Consider the following 21,425-nt stretch of genomic DNA (forward strand, 5'->3'; position numbering starts at 1 on the left):
AGCAAAAATATTGCCTTCGCTACTGCATTCGTATGTGGGTGCATGTGTATATCAATAAACTGGCAAGTTTCATTGCTGAAAGCAAAACACGTTAATAATTTTTTTTAAAACAAGCTTAAATTATGTTTGCTACTCCCTATTTCAAAATTTATGCTAGGATCCCATCAGATCTTGAAAAATATCGAGCCCGCTTCTTTGCTTTTTAAAATCAGCTTTAATGATGAATAGTGATTCAATTGAGTTTGAAAAAGAGGTCGTGACTCATTTCTTAATCTTTGCCCACTTAAATATTTTTGATAAATTCGTACACAATATATAAGCATAAATACATCAAACAACGAGGGCAAAAAATAACATTGCTAAGCATAGGGAGACATGAGTGACCATGTTCTGCAATGAGTGAAATTTATAATTTAGGCAAAAGGTAAACTATGAATTTACATGAGCATAAAAAATAAGAAAGCCGGGGAGACTGTAGCATGATACTGGTGGGTGATAATATTGCCATGACGGTTTGACTAAATAACAAAACAAACGCAACAGGAGAAAACATGATTCTGTCTCCGGATTTGGCAACACAGATTCAGCTTAGCATCTAAAAGTAGGGCGAACAAAGTTTCTCGCCGTTTTGACTTGCGCAGAGACCCCACTGAACAAACATCAACCTAGCTGAGCAACTGCTTCCAGCGAAGAGCTCGAGCCTTTTGACTCTCAGTGTCCGACCTTTAACTACTCCTTGCACATCCCGTGACCAAATATTACTCTCCATAACTCAAATTGCAACCCAGAACGAGTCCACGCCACAATCTTCGACTTCCCACTCATATTGCGGGATTCCCAAGATTCCTGCTATGCCTTTGTTCACTGATCTGACAGCAACCTTGTCATGCTCCGCAAACGGCTTCATATTCTGTCGGAAATCACCCTCCAAAGACCTAGGCACTCCCAAGTTTTCAATGCCAGAATGGCCGTACATATTAAAGAAAACAAATTCTACTATGAAGAAGGTGGTCTATCGCTTAATTCAAATTAAAACTTCATTCCTATTGCCTATAGGTTACCTAATCACCAATTCCTGCAATGCTAACAAACAGCATTTCACTAGTCAACAAAGTGAAGTTCAACTTCAATCATTTTCTGTATGATCATTTAACGAAAAAGCTTGATATGCAGGTCAATGGTTATCAACTACCATTGACAAATCGATTAAACTAGGTAAAGCATTGAAGTACGGGGACCAACAAAAGAAACAGGACAGTAGTCACCATATTATAGATTGAGAAACCAAAATCAGTAATCAAGTTCCAATATATAAACATATTAACCACTCCCACGCTTTAAATGTTCTCGAATAAATCTTTCTGCATGAGATGGGTACTTATTTCGAATGTACTCACGAAGGCACTTCTGGTAGGAGAAGTCAATCCAGCCACCATCGGTTCTTACAACAAAAAGACACCTTGAGTATCTAAACTGGGGATGACGATCGACCTACAACACAAGAAGTCAAATAGCTCACAAAAACCTAGAGCAAGTAATTTACAAACAATAATAATTGAAAGACAAAGAAATGGCAAGTATTCTCCAAAAAAAAAAAAAAATTGCACGAGATAACACAAAAAGCATCCCATTCTATCAGAACCATGCCTCAATCATTAACCACGTTAGCTACTAAAATTCAAGGGAAGGGACATTAAAATTCGTCTGCAACGAAAAAAGCAAACCAAAAGCATCCAAGCAATTAGAGCGCGACTCAGATTTATGAAATAAACCTAAATACATACTCACAGAATTATCTAGGCAAGAATATTCTTGCTTTCTTGTCTTTCAATCATTATAACCAAGAGTTGAAAATGAAATGTGAATTAACCCAAAAATGACTAAGAGACCAAAAATGACTAACATCATATGGATACCATTTCAGCAGAGAAGATTCCCTCTACACAATGTATTCACGAACAGCATATGATGCCGCTGCTTTTGATGTGATAAGTGTGGTGAGATAGACAGAATTGAAGATCATTGCTGCCTAAGACAGAACTAACATTGGTGAAAGCTAATAATATCCTGAATTTATATCAGGAAGCACAAGCTCCCATTTTGCACATTTTGTTTGCTCCCACTGAAGAGGAGGAAAACAAGAGCATAGCTACTTGTATTGGCTGGTTAAATTGTCACATAGCGAGTTACTGATTTTACAATCATCTTTAATTATCCTATCTAGTCATTTAGTTATTTTTTGGTTGAACTATAATGATGGCACAAAAGGTTTATTTGACCTGTCAATTCATTGCATGTAATTGGCAGGAAAACGATGCTTAAAGGAAATAGATATCGACATATATCTCTTGAAGGTTATCAATGATCTATAAATGTATCTCTATAGAAACTGAGGCAATCACTCCATCAGGCAGTACCACAGTAGCAGGGGATATCGTCATTCTTAACATGCTATGGTTCATAATATCATATAAACGTATCATTTTAGGCCTAAACTTAAGAGAAATAAAAGAATGCACTGGCACAGATGTAGCACATAAAGTAAAATTCTAGGATGAATGGAGATAAAATACCCCAAGAAAGTTGCTACAAAAATGAAAATTCAGGTGCAAAATGTTCGGATTGGATGGGGAAGAAACACACAGCCTTGTGGTGTTAAATATAATTTGCAATTAAATCATTTCTTTCTGGAGAAAAGCAATTCAGAAATTTTAGTTCATACAAAGATAGCATTGCTGATCCTGGAAATATTCCTTTACAAGCAGTTGGCACAATATGGTATGTCATTTTTAATGTACAACAATCGCAACTCAGAAGTTGCAAAGACAAAACATAATAACAAATTTACAGCATCACACTACGACAACAACTATAAATTGCATTGTTTACCTTGCATGTAGATATACATATAGAATTAAACGTATCATACCATAATTGACTCAAGACCGCATCCAATCTTATCTTCAGAATGTGGATGGTAAAAAAGAAGTTTCTCTACCACAATTTTCTCATCCTCAGCTGTCAATTTCTCTCCATCCATGTACCTAGTGTAGAAAATCAGAATCATTGAGAAGATAGTTTTACGAGGTTAAAAAAAACTTGTAGCAACCATACTGGTTAGTATTAAAAAATGCAGCACAAATAAATGTGAACAAATGATAGACATACAGAATTTATTACAGAAAAATTGTACATTGTGCAAAGAAACTCACTGGCAAGCAAGCACTGCTTTCAGCAGTTATTTTAGAGGATTTGATGCTTTCACAGCAGCGTTGTGCTTGTCTGTCTGCATATTTATTATATCTTTTTGCTGACACTAGCAGAGTCATGATTTTGCTCATCGCGTCTTCAAATATGCTTCATTTTAGTTTAGTGTCACAATAAGGTATACTGTAATTTTGTCATTGCGTGTGTTTATAGACCTTCATCACTCAGCCAAGAGTGCTCAGAGACAAATGATACTCTAGTGTTTAGTTTCCTGTCAAGAAGCCAATACAGTCTCAAGGAATTTCCTAGAAGAGTATATGAACTTGGATTTTGGGGAACCAATAATGGAGACAAGGGGAGAAACAATAGATAAAGGGCAACCAATAATGTACTGGTTTATAACTTCACTACAATAGGATGTGTGACAAGATGTTAATAACAACTTTTGCGTCATGCTCATGTTATCAGATTAATAATTACTTTCAGTTGAATTTCAGATTAATGCGTGTATTCACTACGTGCATCAAATAAATCATTCGTACCTAGAACTTAGGAGTGTCATATAGTTTGAATAGGAGATGTACATGAAAGAAAATTTCAACCAACGGTAATAACTGGTTTTGTTTTCTTCTGCTCAGCTTTTGAACCATAGAGTGATTGAAATTATAACTTCATCCTGATCACAATGCATGTAAATAAATTGCAACAAGTATGCAACCACCATTGAACTGATAAAAGCAGCAACAAGTTCAAGGCCAGACAATAGATTTTAGAAGCCGCCGAAGTTCCAAGAAGAATAATTTTATCCTTAGTAATCAAACAATTTGAACTCGTAATAATCCATTGATTACAAAGACTTCCTTTTGTTACCTAAATTATATCTTAAAAAGGTTCTCAGTTAGTATCTTAATTGAGAAGACTATGATTTTCTTTTCATACATTCCACGTAGTGTTTTTGTGTAAACTACTACTCGCATGCAATCAAGACATGAGTCAGGATGTCATGCAGATAATACATTCCTCTAAAAGTTAGTCATACACTAAACTTTGAACTTCATAATCCGCTGGTTCAGTCTAGTTCTTGAAGTAAATGAGCGATGCAAGAAAAATGTATTTCTCTAGTCCTATTTACAGGGTAGAGAAAAATGATTAATTTTAATCTTATTTATAAAACACTTCACTATTTTCTATGCTTATATTTACCTTTCTGCCCATAACAAATGGTAGAAAAGTAATTAAAAATAACTCTTTTTGTAAGGGGTAAAGGTAAAAACTTATAAGAAAAGTTAATGAGGTTTAAGTTTTTACTTGATTCCAATAAAACATGCCGGAAGTAATTTATAAATAGGAGTAGAGAGTATGTTTATAGGTCAAAGGAAGATGTAATGTATAAAATCCCACTGCATCGGTACATACAACAATCTTAGGATTTTCTTTAACGTCTGCCATTATTGTCCGAGGAAATCGTTGTAATCTTCCACTTGCTTGGAAAACTAAAGTCTGTAATATAGTTAACAGTGTTGGGTGTTCATGCCAAGCAGTCTCCGTCTCTCCGACCAGAAAATTTGTTCTCCGCTTGGTAGCAGACTAAAAGTCAATGGGATATTATGTCCAAGCACATAAATAACGGGTATCGGGAAAATTGAATGACACTAGAGCCGAGGCGAGTGACGCCATGTCGCAGACTTGCAAACAAGGGTAAGAAGCTTAAACTATCGCAACGAAGAAGTTGAAATACTTAGTAGGATAGCCCCTATCTTTTCATCCATTACAAAGATGAAGACAAAAGATGATCTCCATCATATGCATTGTCGTTCAGTGATACATTATAACTCGTTTTGTTTACATATATGATATTCGACGATATGCCAAGGATTCTTGCCGACAATACGACGAATAGTTAGGGTACAGCAAGAAATCACACATTCCAGATAAGGAATGAGGGTGAGAAACTGACCTTCGCGAGTGGAGGATATCCTTCGTTAGCCTAACGATTGGTTCAATGTCCTTAAGGATCTCTCTTTCTTTATCCTTCCATTTCCGATAATCGGGGTCATCCGAAGTCGGCTGACTCACAAGGTCCTTAGCTCTCAGCAGCTTGGCGATTTGAGCAGCGTAGCTTGCTTTCTCATCTGCTTGTCCCGGTTCAGAGTTGTTGGGAACACTGCAGAATAGGCGTTGAGGTGTCCCAGTCACAGCGATCCCCGCCACAAAACGCCGGTAGCTATGGAGCCGAAAGCCAGGAAACAGAACTTCTCGAAGAAGCAGAGGACCAGCCATTGAGGTCGAGTGAAGCAGGGGAAGATGTTGGGCAACCCTGAGCATGATGTCCCCGGAACTCTATCCAATAAAATTAGTCCAGCCCATGTACCCCAAAAAAAAAAAAAACAAACCAACATACAAAGAAAGAAATAAAAGTCCAGCTCAACTAAACTGGATGCCATTTCACCGGGGAACTAGAGGTCCGTCTGGTTGTTAACTAACTTTCCACACTTCAAAAATACTCCCTTCATCTTTATATATAAAAAAAAATTTAAAATATTTTTTATTCTTAAAAATAAAAGGTTATTTGCATATATTTTAATAAATAAATTATTATACCCTATTAAATTAAAAAAAATAAATACTCTTATTAATTTATTTTTATTTATAATAATTAAAGATAAAATTAAAATGTTATTATGCTTTTAATTAAATAATTAACTTTTATTGATTTGTATAATTTAATTAAAAATATCTTATATATAAGGACAGAGGGAATATTTTTTTTTCTTTTGAGATATGTAAAGTTGTTTGGACATGTTTTAATAAAAAAAAAACTTTTTGAATATGTTTTCTAAAAGTGAGTGAATGTAAATGTTGATAATGTGACTTTTGAGAGCTTTTGAAACTCATATTTGGGTTTGGGTATTAAATAATGAAGTTAAATGTGTGACTAATTTTTTATTTTATCATACTACCCCTTTTCCTCTATATTTCTCTCCTTCCTCTTTCTTTTCTATCTATCTCTATTTAACTTTTTTTATTCCTCTGATGTCTATAGATAATACCTTTTTTAAAACAAAAATTGTATTAATAAGTACTCACGTAATTTTTTTGATTTCATGTTGGTCTGGTTATATTATATTAGATTAAAAAAATTAATCAATGCAATAGAATATTGAGAAACTCTTAAATTTTCATATGTAGAAAAATTTGGTGTATCAAATTTTTATTTAACAAATCAAATTTTATATTATTTATCACACTTTTAAAAACTTTTTAACCTACTATATTTGTATGACAAAAATTATAACTCATCATAAATAAATATTTTTTTTCATAATTATACATTCAAAAGCACATTTTACTATCATAATCCAAACAACTTTCAATTTATAAAATTAATTTTTTAAAAAATGCATCTAAACATAAATTTTATTATAATAATTGACTTTCACTGAATTGACTTTTGCTAAATAAACATTAAGCAAATGAATTTTTGTCAAACTAAAAATCAAACACACACTGAATCAACATGTGATTTTGAGTTCTAGATGGACAATGGTATTAAATAAATAAATCAAAAAAAATTCTCAAAATACTTAATAGTCACAAGATTATAATTAATAATAATAGTCCTACATATATTGAGGGTTTGGATTTCTTTTGGTGAGAAGTGCCCAGATTTCTCATAGAGAAATTCTCAAGTGAATCAGTGCATTACATTATTTATGGTCTTTCCAAATAAAAACATAACATTTAAATGTTACTAAATATAAATTAATTCTGATATTAATGATAGTAGAGAGAGAAAAAGTAATAAATTAAATATGCATTCTATTATAAAAATAAAATCAATTAAAAAAATGTCACACAATATTTTATTTAGATTATTTGGAGTATTTTAATTAGATATACTACAAATGACGTGGTACACTTAATCTATTTAAGTATTCCTCCTTCTCAGATAAAAAAATGGATACCCATTTATTATTGGTTTTAAATTTAAATTCATTAATAACTTCTTAAGTTTAAATTATTCTAAACTAGTCCCTTCAAGGACATTTGATAAAATTATTTCAAACTAAAGTTAGATTATTTAGATTATTTGATAAAATTAAAAAAATGTCACACAATATTTTATTTAGATTATTTGAAGTATTTTAATTGGACATACTACAAATGACGCGGTACACTTAATCTATTTAAGTATTCCTCCTTCTCAGATAAAAAAATGGATACTCATTTATTATTGGTTTTAAATTTAAATTCATTAATAACTTCTTAAGTTTAAATTATTCTAAACTAGTCCCTTCAAGGACATTTGATAAAATTATTTCAAACTAAAGTTGAATTGAACTTATCTTTATTGAATTGAGTATAGATGAGAGCCTAATAATTTCTCAGAAGGTGGTGATCATCTAATCGACCAGAGAATCATTGGAAGCCTAATTTTAAAATGAAACTAAATGGCCCATTCTGCTAAAATAAAAGCCTGATTGAGCTGCCTATTTAGTAGAGCTCACATGGGCAAACCTTTTATTTATTCTTTTTGGACAACAACATGAGCAAACTTACCTCGAGAAAGGAAATATTCACACTGCTAAGTCAAAATGGAAAAAGCTCTACCAAAAAAATGAAATGGAAAAAGTGGGATCCTCGTGCAAATTAATAAAGACAAGTCCATTTTTAATTAGTTAGGGGATATTAGAATAAAAATATTTAAAAAATAACATTCTAAATAAATAGTCAAGAAAATAGGTTTATAGGAAGTGGGGGAGTGCTTTTTAACAATGTTTTAAAACTCGAATTGGATAGCAACCAAAAATATCACTAGTTTGTAGGCCTTATGGTTTAACTGGTCAGACTGGCGGTTGAATCGGTAACATAATAATTAAATAAAAAATAATATTTATATGTAGATAACTATATATATGAGAAATAAAATACAACAATACATCAATGCCAAAAGTAATTAATACAACTAAAACACCACATAAACAAGTAAATTAATAATTCAAAAGTAAACAGAAACATAAAGTTAATCAAAGTAGAGAATATAGCCTTCGAAAGAGGCATATTAAGGAGAAATTGACTAGATCTTAACGATATGAACAGGTCCAATAAATTAAAAACAAGTTTGTTTAATGCAACAGTAAGTTCAATATGACAACAAATTCTATTTAATCATCACAATTTTCTTTTAAATCTCTAGTTTTGTTATTCCCCTCCAATGAATATGACCCCTCAAAGGTAAGGGGGAATATTCTTTTTTGAATATGGGAAGCATTATTGAGGAAAACCAAAAAAATTATTTGTTCTAAATAATATAAAAAAATATTCACTTTTGCATGCCATAAACAATTACACTTCAACCACTAGTGAATTGAAACATTAAAATTGAAATATATCACAATTCAAATCAAATACTACCGGCAAACATATTCTTTGGCCAAAAATAAAACTAGAAGACATAAAACAAAGAAAGTAATTTAAAGAGAGAATAGATTGCAGATGTTACATGAAAATTTTATGTGTGAGCAAGAGCTTTGCTTTGGACTTCACAAGTGACATAAAAGATATGGCTAAGAAAGAAAGGAATAATATTGCCTTAGATGGACTTTGCAACTCAAAGTCTATTATGAGAAAGCAAGAGTAGGACTATAAAGAGTAGGTTAATTTGGGGAGAGAGATAAATAAGAGTAAAAGAAAATCTCACTAAGCAAAATGAGGCTAATTGATGAAGAAGATAAAGGATAAAAGATAAAGAAGAAGGTCGAGGCCAATTGATGCCGTTCAACTTTATTCCAACTTCCAACAGTTGCGTGAGAGTGAGAAGCAAAGCAAGACAGAGAGAAAAGAATTAAGAAGGAGAAGAGTGAAGATTGAAGCATACGCGATCCATTGCCTTAGAAACAAGGGGTTTAAAATTTTTAAAATGCTAATTTTGCCCTCATAAGACACCTTTTAACCTACGAAAACCCACTTGGGTTCCTAGTCTTTAAAAATTGCCTAGTTAAGGGAGGCCAACTGCTAAAATGGGCTAAGAGATTGAACCATATTGCTTTCTTCATTGGGCGACAATCTAACCGATTCAACCATCAGAGTTAGTTTACGTCTGAACACATTACTTTTTAATGAATATCCCTAATATTTTGAAATCTCACAGTGTCATCTCATGGATGGTATTACAATCATTGCATACATGTAGACACTCATATGAAATATTAATGTACTTTTTTTCTTTTATGTTCTAGACCTTTCACTCATTTTACTTGAGATATTAACATGGGAAAACTAGTTAAAAACTCTAGGTTAAAAAGCAAATCAGTCTCAAGGATCAAATGTTCTATAAGGACCAAACTAATTATTTTATTCAGAAAAGGATGAGGAGAATGAACTAAAATGCCTTCTATTATTGGGAGAAAATAATATAGTAAATCAAAGACAATTCCCAGTGGCCATACTTCTCCAAGCTATCTCCTTCCTCCTTTGTCATTTCACGTTTATTAGTATCGATCACTCTCAAACTCACCTATACCATTGTTTACACCATTGCACTTAATCTCCCTTGAGCTATCTATAAAACAACACCTTCAGCCGTGCTCCTATGAAATTTTTAAACCTTAAGCCTCTTGAACTCTCAAGCCCTTCCCTCACACCCACATATGCATTCACCTCTTATTATTAACTTTTGCTGTTGGCAACCCTCGAATCCATCACACTCATGTCTCTACTATTGTCTGCCTCACTATCAGCCGCCCCTTAAGCCTTATGGCTCAAGCCATTACCTCCCTCAATTCCATTCACCCTTGGTTCACTTTTAGCCATAGCCTCATTCACACTCGTGTATTATCATCCTCTTTTGAGGGAACTCTTAGTTTTTTTGGTATTTTTTTTCGTGAAAATTAGGTTAAATTGGTGCATAAGCCATTTGTGTTATTCTTTTAGCTATACTAATGTTTTGTATTCCTAGTTTAATGAATAACTAAATGACATATTTGCTAACATTATAAAAAATATGCATTTCTCAACTTAGGAAATTTTATATGACTCTTTAAAATGTTAGTTCTTTGGGCTGCACTTGTAAGTTTATGTTTGTGGTTATGTGAAATATTTGTTAATTTCCTATGGCTCGTTCTGTTGACTTTGATTCTATTATTGTGAAATAAATAATAGATGTATCAATCAAATATTATTCTTAATTTAAGTCTAGCTGGAAACAATTTATTAGTTCATGGTCAATATTTAGATTGTGGTGGTAGTGTAATGGATCCTCTTAACAAAGGTAACAATCCTACCAACGACTCTAATCTCAGCTTAAAGCAATATTTACGCTAGACATATGAGCTATATGAACATTTTGTTGATGTTGTGGCACAACTTGGTGGGCCTGATTATGAGTCTTCTTTTTCTATTACTGCTTAATAAGAACTGATTTCTTCTTCTTGTTCTCTAAACCAAATATATGGCAATTTTTTATTTGATAAAATATAAATATTATGTTGTTTAGTAGCTATCAAAACCAACTTGCCCCACTACGTTAATTATTTTCATTACCTTATATTTAGTTGAAAGCCATCAAGAATAATCATTTTCAAAAATCATAGTGTAATATCCTAAAAATTTAACCTTGATTAGCTAAGCCTAATTAGAGTAATCAAGTGAATTACTGTGATATATGACTAGAGAGGTCTAATGAGTGTATTTGGTTGTAATTTCAGTCTTAAATTTAGGTCCCAAGTGAAGTCAGGTTACCTGGATACTACAAAGTGAGAAAATATGAAGGAGGAGCACCTGTATCACATGTTGCAGCACATGTGTGACCAGCTGCAAAGAACAGGCATGGTGCATGGTCAATTTATCTTATAAGAAATGTGAGAATCAGACAAAAAAGATAAAGGGGAAAGGGGGGAGAGAGATGAGGTATTACTTTACTAAGGCATGCCATTTTCAAAGAATTTACAGTGATTTGAACTTGATTACACCTTGATAAGTCTCTACCTACATCTCCTTCTTCCTTTTCTATACCTATTTCTCAAATGTTTGAGTTAAGGTTTGAGTTAGAATGACAATTTTTGATCCATAAAGGTTATATATCTGAACCCATTAACTTAAATAGAGTTAATAAGAGTTGTTTAGGTTATTTAAACCTAATATTAATGGTTTTATAAGGTTTTAGTTAGTAGGTGTTATTAACACCTAAAAATTTCCATAAATGAGGGTAGTTGGAGGTTTTGAATGACAATTAATGATAGTTTAATGATATATTAGTGTTAATATGAGTTAAAGGAAGATAATGGACCTTATGAACACGTTAGATAATGAGGGATTGTATTTTATATAAGTTCAAAAGATTGGGTTAGAATGTTGAGATTTATCCTAATAAGGATATTATTGGTTATCCTTGTGATTAAATTATATGCTAACTATCATTGGCACCATTCAAGCTATTGAGGAGCTTTAGAAGTTTATTTTAAGGGATAAACCTTTGACCTCTTAAAAGTTTGAGGTAATCGGAGGAAAATTTAGTTTATAGAATTTCTTGTTAATTAATTAATTGTTAAAATGAGTTATTAAAACTTATTGAGTGTTTGTAAACTCATTTGATGCAAATTGTGGCAAGTTATGTGATAGGTGAGAAATATTGTTTAAATTAAGAAAATGATATGTATCTTATGCATGTGTTATTGATGCTATTGAGTGAGATCATGTATGTGTATGTGTGTGTGAAAATGAATAACATGATATATTGTACAAATTGAGATATATATATATATATATATATAGTGTGATAAGGATGATTTGTGATGAGTGATATGATTTGATGGCTGTCATTAGTTTTATATAATACATATTAATGTGTGTATGGTATGATTACTTTTAGTGGGAATTCGCCTAACAAGAGAAGTAGTAATAAAATTCACATGATATTGGCAGCTTACTATTAAAATCGAAAGTCAATCGGTTGCTGACCGTTAGAATTGGGAGGTAGCTATTGTCTTATGGTTTATAAAGGACTATCTTACTTGTTATTCGAGGAATTCGAATCTAATTAGTCTCTATTAGTTTATGAGAAGGCTAGATTAGAGGTTTAATACCCCATGATTGTTAGGGAAGATAGCTCTTCATAAGTGAAAGACTTGGTTAGTTTGAGTTTATAGACATAGCCATTGAATAGCCATCAATTTCATGTTAGAGGTATCAAAGTCACATGATTATTATTATTGTGGTCCAGCGTGATTTGAAAAGAGGCACAAGGTTGTTAGTATTGTGACCCTATATGTGTTTTATTGTTCTTATATGATGTGATGATATATGTTTGTTCCTAGCCATATAGTTGTTAGTATTGTAGTCGTGGCAACCTTTTGAATACAAGTAAATTTGTGAGAGAATTGTCATTGCCATTTCCATCTAATTAATTGACATGCATGTATATAGGCTAGATCAATCTTAATTACTGAGTGATTATACTCACCCTTTATTCTTCAATATTACAGGGATTAGCTCATTAGATCAGGATCAAAAAAATGATCAGAGGTATAGGATTATGTGGTAATCTTATTAGTGGGCCTTATAGTTATATTTATGTGTATTTGCATTGATAATTTGCCAACTAGAATTTTATATGATTTTGACTACTTGCATTACTTAGAAAATTGATTGAAATTGTGTATTTTATGCCTTATGTTGTAAAGTTTAAATAGGGTCAAAATACTAGTAAAAGTAAGGAGTTGTGTAAATGAACGAATATGATGATTTATATGTTGGTTTATGAGAATTAGGCTCCCACTTATGTTTTTGTAATCAAAGAGTTAGGCGTTGAAAATATGACATATGTGTGAGTGTTTAGCTAGGGTGTTTTTTACGAGTTCATTATAGTCTAATGAGTGTAATCTAAGGGTTGGTGTAAGCTCTCAGTACTTAAATTGAGTAATAGACACCCAAGTTATAGATTGTTGTAAAAAAGAGTGAGTTTTGAATTGGATGTCCAACTTTTGATTAAAAAGTGATTTGATTGTGAAATTAGTGCCTTAGCTAGAACTTGGAGAAGGCTCTCTGTAAATATCTAGATTACCTCAATTAGACATCAAATGGAGAAAGGTTGTCATCTGACAGCTCTGATGCTCTTAAATTTCTTGCAATAGGCCGCGATACATGGCATAGAGGCAAACATGCTACGACTCATATACTATAAGCTGCAACATGCATGTTTTCATGATTTTTACTAAAATGCAAATGCTTTTTTTTTGGAATCTAATGCTTTTTCCTACAACTTCTACTATGATTTTTGACTTGTGAAGTGTTTTGAAATGTTTTCAAAAGGTTTGAAAATTAGGATCCCCTTTTGTAAAAATTTTTAAACTCGGTAACCCTTTTTAATTGTTCCCATTATTACCTTGATAATTGGAGTTAAATATGGATTAGTAAGGAAGAATTTACAACTTGTTATCAAATTTTACACATGGAATTTGTGATTCAATCTAAAATTTAAGAAAAATGTTTCAAGCCATTATTTTTTGCATCATTGATAACTTTTTAGATTAATTTCTCATTTCTGCTCCATTTTGGATAAATATCTCATACCTGAATGTAGCATGGCATGAATGACCCACTTGTGATGGTTACTAATTTTTATTTTAGACATAATGTTTCAAACGCATTGAAGCATAAGGTTTTGTCTAAAGATGAAAAAAATAAGTTCAAGTCAATAAGTTCTTGCAAATTTAACCCATGCATATCATAACTCGAGTGAGCTATAAAGAAATGCTGATAAAGGAATTCCCCTAAAAGATTGAATAAAATTGTGATTATACTTTGAAGTGTACTTATAACCATCCCTTTATTTGTATTTTTGGTATAGGATAGGATGTAATTTAACATGGACATAATGTTGTTCTTAAGCCCTTGTAGTATATTTTTTTGATATGGGGTGCCTTATGGTCTTTGTTTATCATTTTAATTACACTTGACAGAAAGATAAACCAAACCTAATGAAATTAAAATTCTTTCATTAAAATTATTGTTGTTCATTCTCCCTCTTCATATGTGCTTGTTTTTCTAAGACAATTTAGTTGTCCTCCATGCTATATTATTGAATCTGCATCTTTTACAAGTTAACATGGCTTACTATACAATATATAATACTTAATAAAGAGAGAATTTATTGTGAATGTTCCCTTATTTGTTGTTTATACAGAATAAGATGTAGTTTAACATAGGTATGATGCTGTTCTTACCTCCCATGATATTTTTTTTATTTAGGGTACCATAATTAAAGGGTGTAAGGGTTCTGGTTTGGGTATACATGTTATGGCTTAGGGTGTAAGGTTTCTAATTTGGGTGTAAGGCGTAAGGCTTAAGTACAAGGGATTTAACTTAAGGTGTAAAGCTTCTGGTTTAGTCATTTTCATGTAATTTTTAGTCGTTTTCATGTAATTTGTGGTTGTTTTCATGTAATTTAGGGGTACTGATAGTGGAGTGCTCTTTGTGTGATTAATTTACATGCAATTTGCTGTATATTATGTGTAAATTATTTTTCAAGCATGCTCATGAATTTCTTTACGTATTGATTTAGATGTAATCTATAATCATTTTCATATAATTCAGGGGCATTGATAGGGCATGATCTTTATATGTTTGATTTACATGTAATCTGCTAGAGATTACATGTAAACTATTCCTTAGGCATGCTTGTGAATTTTTCCTCCTATTGATTTACATGTAATTAATTAGCTATCATTTTCATGTAATTATGGGGCACTAACAGTGGATGCTCTGTGTGTATTTGATTTTTTTTGTAATCCACAAGATATTATATATAATTGTCTAAGTTAAAAGCTTTGCACCTAAGCTAAAAGTTTTGCACCCTAAGCCATAACAAGTGCGTCATAAACTAGAAGCGTTGCACCTTAAGCTAGAACCTTAAGCCATAACATGTGCGCCATAAACTAGAAGTGTTGCACCCTAAGCTAAAACCCTTACACCCAAGTCAAAACCCTTACACCTTAAGCCAAAATTTTTACACCTTATGATTGCTGAATTTGCATGTAATCTTTGATAATTATATGTAATCAAGGGATATTGAACTTTTTCAATAAACCTTCACCCGCTGGCTGAAGCTCTAGCAAGCGCATTATCACTTATTAAAGGAGTGGCCAAATTTTGTGCCTTTTTTCTTAATTTTTTTAGTTAACATAAAAGGGCATTTTGATCATTTGATCAAATTATTTTATGAATAAAATAATAAGGTTGGTCTTTCAATTTACCTTAGCCCCTGGGTACAATTTTGGTTTTTATTTGGTCTTTTCTACCAATTTTTCCTATTAATATTAAAACATATATAAATCTGTTTGGGTGATTAAGTAGATGAGATATTTAAACAATAACAAAATTACATTCAAGTATATCATGGTTATAGATTGTAAACTGAGAATATTTAGTTAAAATTAAAATTACTTAACAATCTTACCCTTTAATTTGTTTATCTTGTTACCTAGTACTAAAAAAAACTTAATAATTGGTTTATTATCATTTTATTAAAAAACGTAGGATCAAAAACTTTATTTCCAATTTTTATTAAAAATTTTACATATTTTCAGTCGACTCAGTCTTTGTTTACTTGTATATTATTTCTTATTTTGATGCTGAGTGAATGTTTTAAACATCACCTATTAAATGGATTCTAGAATTACGAACCAACTTGAGTCCTTTAAAAATAAAAAAATAAAATAAAATCATAACGTTTTGTGTTTTAAAATTATCAAATTTGATCATTATCCAGCAATGATCATACAAGTACAATTTATAAAGTTCCATAGACTAAACAGACTTGCCATTTGGAGGAAGCTTTGCAAGATGGAGATAAGATTTGGACAATGATCGTGATCCAAACACTCATGATATGATTAAAACACTAAAAGAGAAACCAAAGTTAATTTACTCGTAAAACAGAAAGCAAGCGATGTATAGATCCTAATCTAATATTTAAATGTAGAAGCATCTTCACTAGTATTATTTGCATATCCGTATAATTTTGTTCAATTTTAAAGTAAGTTTTTATAATTTATTTGTCTTAATTAAATTATTATAATTTGATCTATTATTATGTTGATCCTTGAAGGTTAAAATTAAAAACAAATTATTAAATTTCACACAACAAAAACATTCCTGGAGTTTACAAAAAAATTATTTTAAAAATTTTAGCCAAAATTAAAAAAATTGATTTGATAAACTCTTTATATTTTTTTTGTTAATTTTTATAAAAATTCTATATGTATAAAAAATATTTTAAAAACAACATAATTATATAAATTTTGAGTTATAAAAATTATGTAATTAATTCTAAACTTATATAATCATTTAATAAAAATATAAAAGTTCTTAATTTTATTTTGTTAAAAGAAAATTTTTAAAGATTTTAACTTTCAAGAATTAAAAAATTTAGTTGATTAAATTATAAAAACTCAATTAAAATAAAATAAATTACAAGGATTTAATTTAAATTTAAGTAAAACTGTAAAAATTTGTCAATATATTTTATACATATTATTTTTCCTCACAATACACATGTCAGCAAAAGTTGGAAGGCAATTTCAAAATCACCATGGATTTTGCCTTACTCCTTATAGGCTCCACTTACATGGAATTCAATTTTTTTTAATCAATAAACTATAAGAAGTTGATTAGTCTGATATCGTAGTAACACAAAAACAAACTAACCAAAAAAACGAACATAAGGCAATAAAATAAAATTGAAGTGCCAGTAACATTTGGTTCAATATAATGAACCTCCCTATTGAAGGAAATATATCTTATTTGCCTGCAGCAAAAGAATGAGAAATAACAACCAAAGGACAGTAGCCACGAACAAAAGCATCAAGAAGAAGGAAAAAGACTAGTAGCAACCAAAACACGAAAACAAAGAAAAAAAGTCAAAGACATGATTTCTAGCTTTCGACAGATATGAGAGATTAGCAATTAGGATTTTAACAGTGGGAGAAGGGGGTTGCAAAACTCAATCTTTCAAGCACATCTCCTTGAGAATAGCTAAAATATACCAACTAATAGTTACCTTTTGGAGTCTTGGAGTCCACTCATAGTGATAAGAGCCAAGAGCTTTGCCAAGATTAGTATGATCCACTAGAGCTAAGCAAGCCCAATAGAATAAAATATAGCATTGAACATAGCTTGCAATAGTAGAGAAACATATCTTTCCAAAACCTGTACCATTCTTTCAACAAAAACAACATCAACAGCTTATATCCTGGTGAGACCCACCTCATATAATCCTTGATCTTTCCACCAAGAGATTCAAGAGGATTACTAAGTGTACAACTAAGATGGAGTTCAATAAAAAATTCTACATTATCCCCATCAGAAAGAACAGACATAAAAACATTGATTATAAACCAATCCAGAGAAAGGTAATCTAAATCAAACATTTCCAACTCTACCCACCTTTAAAACCAAACCATAAACCATACAGAGTAACCAGAATCCAACTAACACCAAATTAACATTCACAATATAACATAAGCCAAAACTCCCATCCAGATCAATAAAATATTTCCAAATTAAGTTCTCAAACATTTTAAATAGAAATAGAGAAGATATACCATAGTAAAATGGGATCAAAACTTTAAGAGAATTGAAATATTAAACTCATTTTGGTGATTTCCATAGCCTTCATCCCAACCAAACTAGGTCTTATCCCTTGCCATCCATTGATCAACTTCAACCTACTTAGTGAGGAATCAAAACTCACTACTCTCATTGCCTTAAACTAGAGATCAATCCTCAGAGCCAAAAATCTAATACTTCATACCTCTTCATTTGTATTCCACTGACTTGATACAAATCTAGCTAACACTATATCAGGCGATACCAATCAAAGATAGTCTTCCCCCTCGATACCCTTAAAGAACCCCATAGTTTCTTTACTCATAACCCAATCCAAGCTTGGTTCCACACATCACCACATTTTCACACCTTCTATTTCCTTATCCAAATCCTATTAATCACCATCTTACCTTGATTCCCTCCATACACTTACCCTAATCCACACCCAAACCAAACCATAGCTTTAAGCCAACCACACAAATACTAGCCATGGAATGATGGAATATCACTTGCCAGACACGAGAAAAGCTCTTCGGTGATGAGGGAAGGGGGAAGCCTCTGGTGTAACATCTTGAAAAACTAATCAAGATTTAGTTAAGTAAATGAGAGTAATTAAGTGAATTAATGTAATATATGGCTAGAAAGGTCTAAGAAGTGTGGTTAGTTGTGATTTCAGTCATAAATATAGGTCTAAAGTATAGTCAAGCCATTAAAGCATCAAAAGGTATGGAAGAATTGAAGATGGGTCCTCTGTGCCACATCTCGTGACGTGAGGAACATTCACCATGGCCAATAGAGGCAACCAATAAGGAAGAGCCTATTTATGCCATGCACCATGCACCTATTGCATCTATTCAAAAAATTAAAAGAGAGGAAGGAACGAAGAGCACACTTATTGCTCTACTAGGGCATAAACTTGAGGATCATTAGAGATATTTTAGAGCTTCCTACCAATAAGGTAAGTGCATTATGCTTTCTTCTTTCCTTTCCTTCTATTTTCATGAAGGTTAAAGTTAGAAAAGTAATTTTCAATCCCTATGAGCTATGAGTCTAAACCCATTAACTAAAATAGATACAATGAGATTTGTTTAGAGTATTTAAAACCTCACATTTATGGTTTTATAAGGTATTGTTGTTAAGGGCCATTAATATCCAAAAATGGTAATAAATAAGGTTATTAGGAGTGTTTGATGGCCATTAATGGTGGTTTAACTATTCATTAATGATAATGTGAGTTGTTAGGACCTAGTAAACACCTTGGGTATGATGGGGAATGAGTTTATATTTTTATGAAATGAATAAGGTGGAGTTGAATGTTGGAAATTACTTATAAGGGGACATGGACGAATGTCCTTGTCTTTTGTTGTAGATTATTTAATTTCGGAGCCATTCAAGCTAATTCAAGAGCTTTGAAGAGGTTGTTTTGAGGGGTAAACCTTTAGTCTCTCAAAAATTTGAAGTAATCAGGAAAAAATTTAATTTTTATAGTTGTTTATTAATTAATTAATTATTGAAGTTAATGATTTGGAACTTGTTTGATGTTTGTAAACCCATTGATGCAAGTTTTGGCAAAGTAATGAATTACGTGTATGGTATTGTCTTGAATTATGGAGAGTAATATGTATATTTATGTATATGTATCTATAAATGATAATATGAGAACTACTCATTGTGAAAATGAAAAATATGTGATTCTTAGTATGTGGATTTTTGTGGAAAAAGAGAAATATATATATGTAAGATGATATGGTTAATGTGTGTTAAATGACATATTACTTGTTATATTTGCACAAGCATGATCATTTGGTGGGAGTTTCACTTAAGAAGAGGAGTAAATTGGTAAATTCACGTGATAGTGGCGGTTGACCGTTGGAATTTGAAGCTTGCCTTGACACCGATTGTTAAAATCGAGAGGTAGCTGTTGTTTTATGATTGATTTGAGACTATCCCAGTAATTCTTTAAAGAACAAGAACCTAACTTATTTTTACTAGTTCACGAGGAGGCTAGATTAGGGGTACGACACCCCATGATTTTTAATATTGGGAGAAATCTCTATACATAAGTGAGTGAGTTAACCCTAGCCCAATAGCTCCGCACAAGTGTAAGGTTAGATTAGTTTAGGCTATGAATAGAGCCATTGATAGCCACTAGTTTCACGTTGGAAGCAACAGGAGAGTATAAGACTGGCATTGATTATGCATTTTAATTTCGGCCATATGGTAGTTATTTTTGTGGTCCATCATTTTAATTAGGGGTGTATGGTTATTATTTTTGCAATCCTGTGATATGTGTAACTGAGATGTTTGATTATATATATCATATGCCTAATTACATGTTATTTTTGTAGCCAAGGCTATATTTAATATATGAGCATATGATGAATGTTTATTTCTATTTGCATCCATAATTAATTGATATGCAACTTCATAAGTTAGGTTCACCTTGGTTACTGGGTGATTGTACTCACCCTTTATTCTTTAATATTTCAGTACCTAACTCATCAGATCAAGATCAGGGAAAATGACCAGAGGCCTAGGATCGTGCGTAAATCCTAATAGTAGACCTCTAGATTTACTTTTATGTATATTTAAAATGTTAATTTGTCAATTAGGATTTCATTCCATTCTTTTGATTACTTGCATTATAGTTAAGAAAATCATGTGTATTTTGTACCCTGAGCCAATGATATGTAATTGTAAAGCTTAAATATGGTTGAAATACTTGTGTAAAAACGTAATGGTGTATTTGGTTACTTATAATGGATATTTGATGTATTTGTGCAAAGTTAACTCCCCCTTATATTTTTATGAATCAAGGGGTTTAGTGGTGAATACATGATATATGTGTATTGGAATGGATGTGGTGTATTGCACGAGTTCAAAATAGTCCATTAAGTGTAGTCTAAAGGTTAGTGTAGGCTTTTGAATGTATTGGAGTTTAGGCACCTTGGTTGTGAGATTTTTGTGAAAAAAGAGTGACAATTGTAAAAGTTGTCCAACTTTTTGTAGAAAAACAATTTGATTGTGAAACTTGTGACATTAGTTAGAACTAGGAAAAAATCTCTCTATAGATACTTAAATCACCTCAATCGGATGTCGGACAGAGAAATGAAATGCATTGAAAGTTCATCTCGGGTACTGTCATAAGACAACAAAATTTGCTATCAAATTTCGTGCAATGTACTGCATCACATGATGCTTCTACCGCTGCGCATGGCACATATCCATGCACGTTGTAGTGCACCTATAGTAAACCATAGTGCATGTGCTGTTTTGTGCACAGTTCACTGTTTTGGTAGTTATAAACATATGTAATGATCCTTTTTTCAAATTCTATGCTTTCGCATATGTTTTAAACTTTAATTTAAAAATATTGAGAATATATAGGATTATTTTAGATTGTGAAACTTGAGATCCCTATTTTAATATTTTATAAACTTGATAGGTTAAACTCTTAATTATCTTAATTTTGAGAGTTAATGATGTTTTAATAGGAGCAACCTTACATCTGGTAAAGCAAACTTTACAAGGCCACTTGCGACCTACTCACACTAGGGAAAAGAAACCCTAGGAGAAAAAAAACCCAAAGAGACCCCAAAGACATAACCACAAAG

At 31.7% G+C, this 21,425-nt stretch overlaps 1 protein-coding gene across 2 annotated transcripts; it reads right to left on the reverse strand.

The window, feature by feature from the left end:
* Positions 1–330: 330 nt before the first annotated feature.
* LOC129303810 (protein DCL homolog, chloroplastic-like) lies at positions 331–5,562 on the reverse strand. 2 transcript variants are annotated; one of them, XM_054943339.1, is made up of 4 exons: positions 5,165–5,562; positions 2,930–3,044; positions 1,398–1,491; positions 331–935 (listed from the first exon to the last, which is right to left on the reverse strand). In XM_054943339.1, the coding sequence occupies exons 1-4, from the start codon at positions 5,530–5,532 to the stop codon at positions 904–906; spliced, it is 609 nt and encodes a 202-aa protein (XP_054799314.1). In that variant the 5' UTR covers positions 5,533–5,562; the 3' UTR covers positions 331–903. The 2 variants fall into 2 exon arrangements, with proteins under 2 accessions (XP_054799314.1, XP_054799313.1); XM_054943338.1 differs by having other exon boundaries at positions 331–1,491; positions 5,165–5,561.
* Positions 5,563–21,425: the final 15,863 nt, after the last annotated feature.

This window comes from Prosopis cineraria, unplaced genomic scaffold, assembly GCF_029017545.1.
Source record: "Prosopis cineraria cultivar Desert tree isolate PC_DT_omini unplaced genomic scaffold, ASM2901754v1 PC2, whole genome shotgun sequence".
NCBI classification, from domain to species: Eukaryota; Viridiplantae; Streptophyta; class Magnoliopsida; order Fabales; family Fabaceae; genus Prosopis; species Prosopis cineraria.

What these genes read in the sequence shown, in the direction of transcription:
- LOC129303810 (XM_054943338.1), bottom strand. Translation starts at nt 5,532, where the DNA reads ATGCTCAGGGTTGCCCAACATCTTCCCCTGCTTCACTCGACCTCAATG. An exon ending in GATATCCTCCACTCGCGAAG is followed by an intron (nt 3,045 to 5,164) that starts GTCAGTTTCTCA and finishes TTTCTACACTAG; the next exon opens with GTACATGGATGGAGAGAAAT. An exon ending in GCGGTCTTGAGTCAATTATG is followed by an intron (nt 1,492 to 2,929) that starts GTATGATACGTT and finishes CTTGTGTTGTAG; the next exon opens with GTCGATCGTCATCCCCAGTT.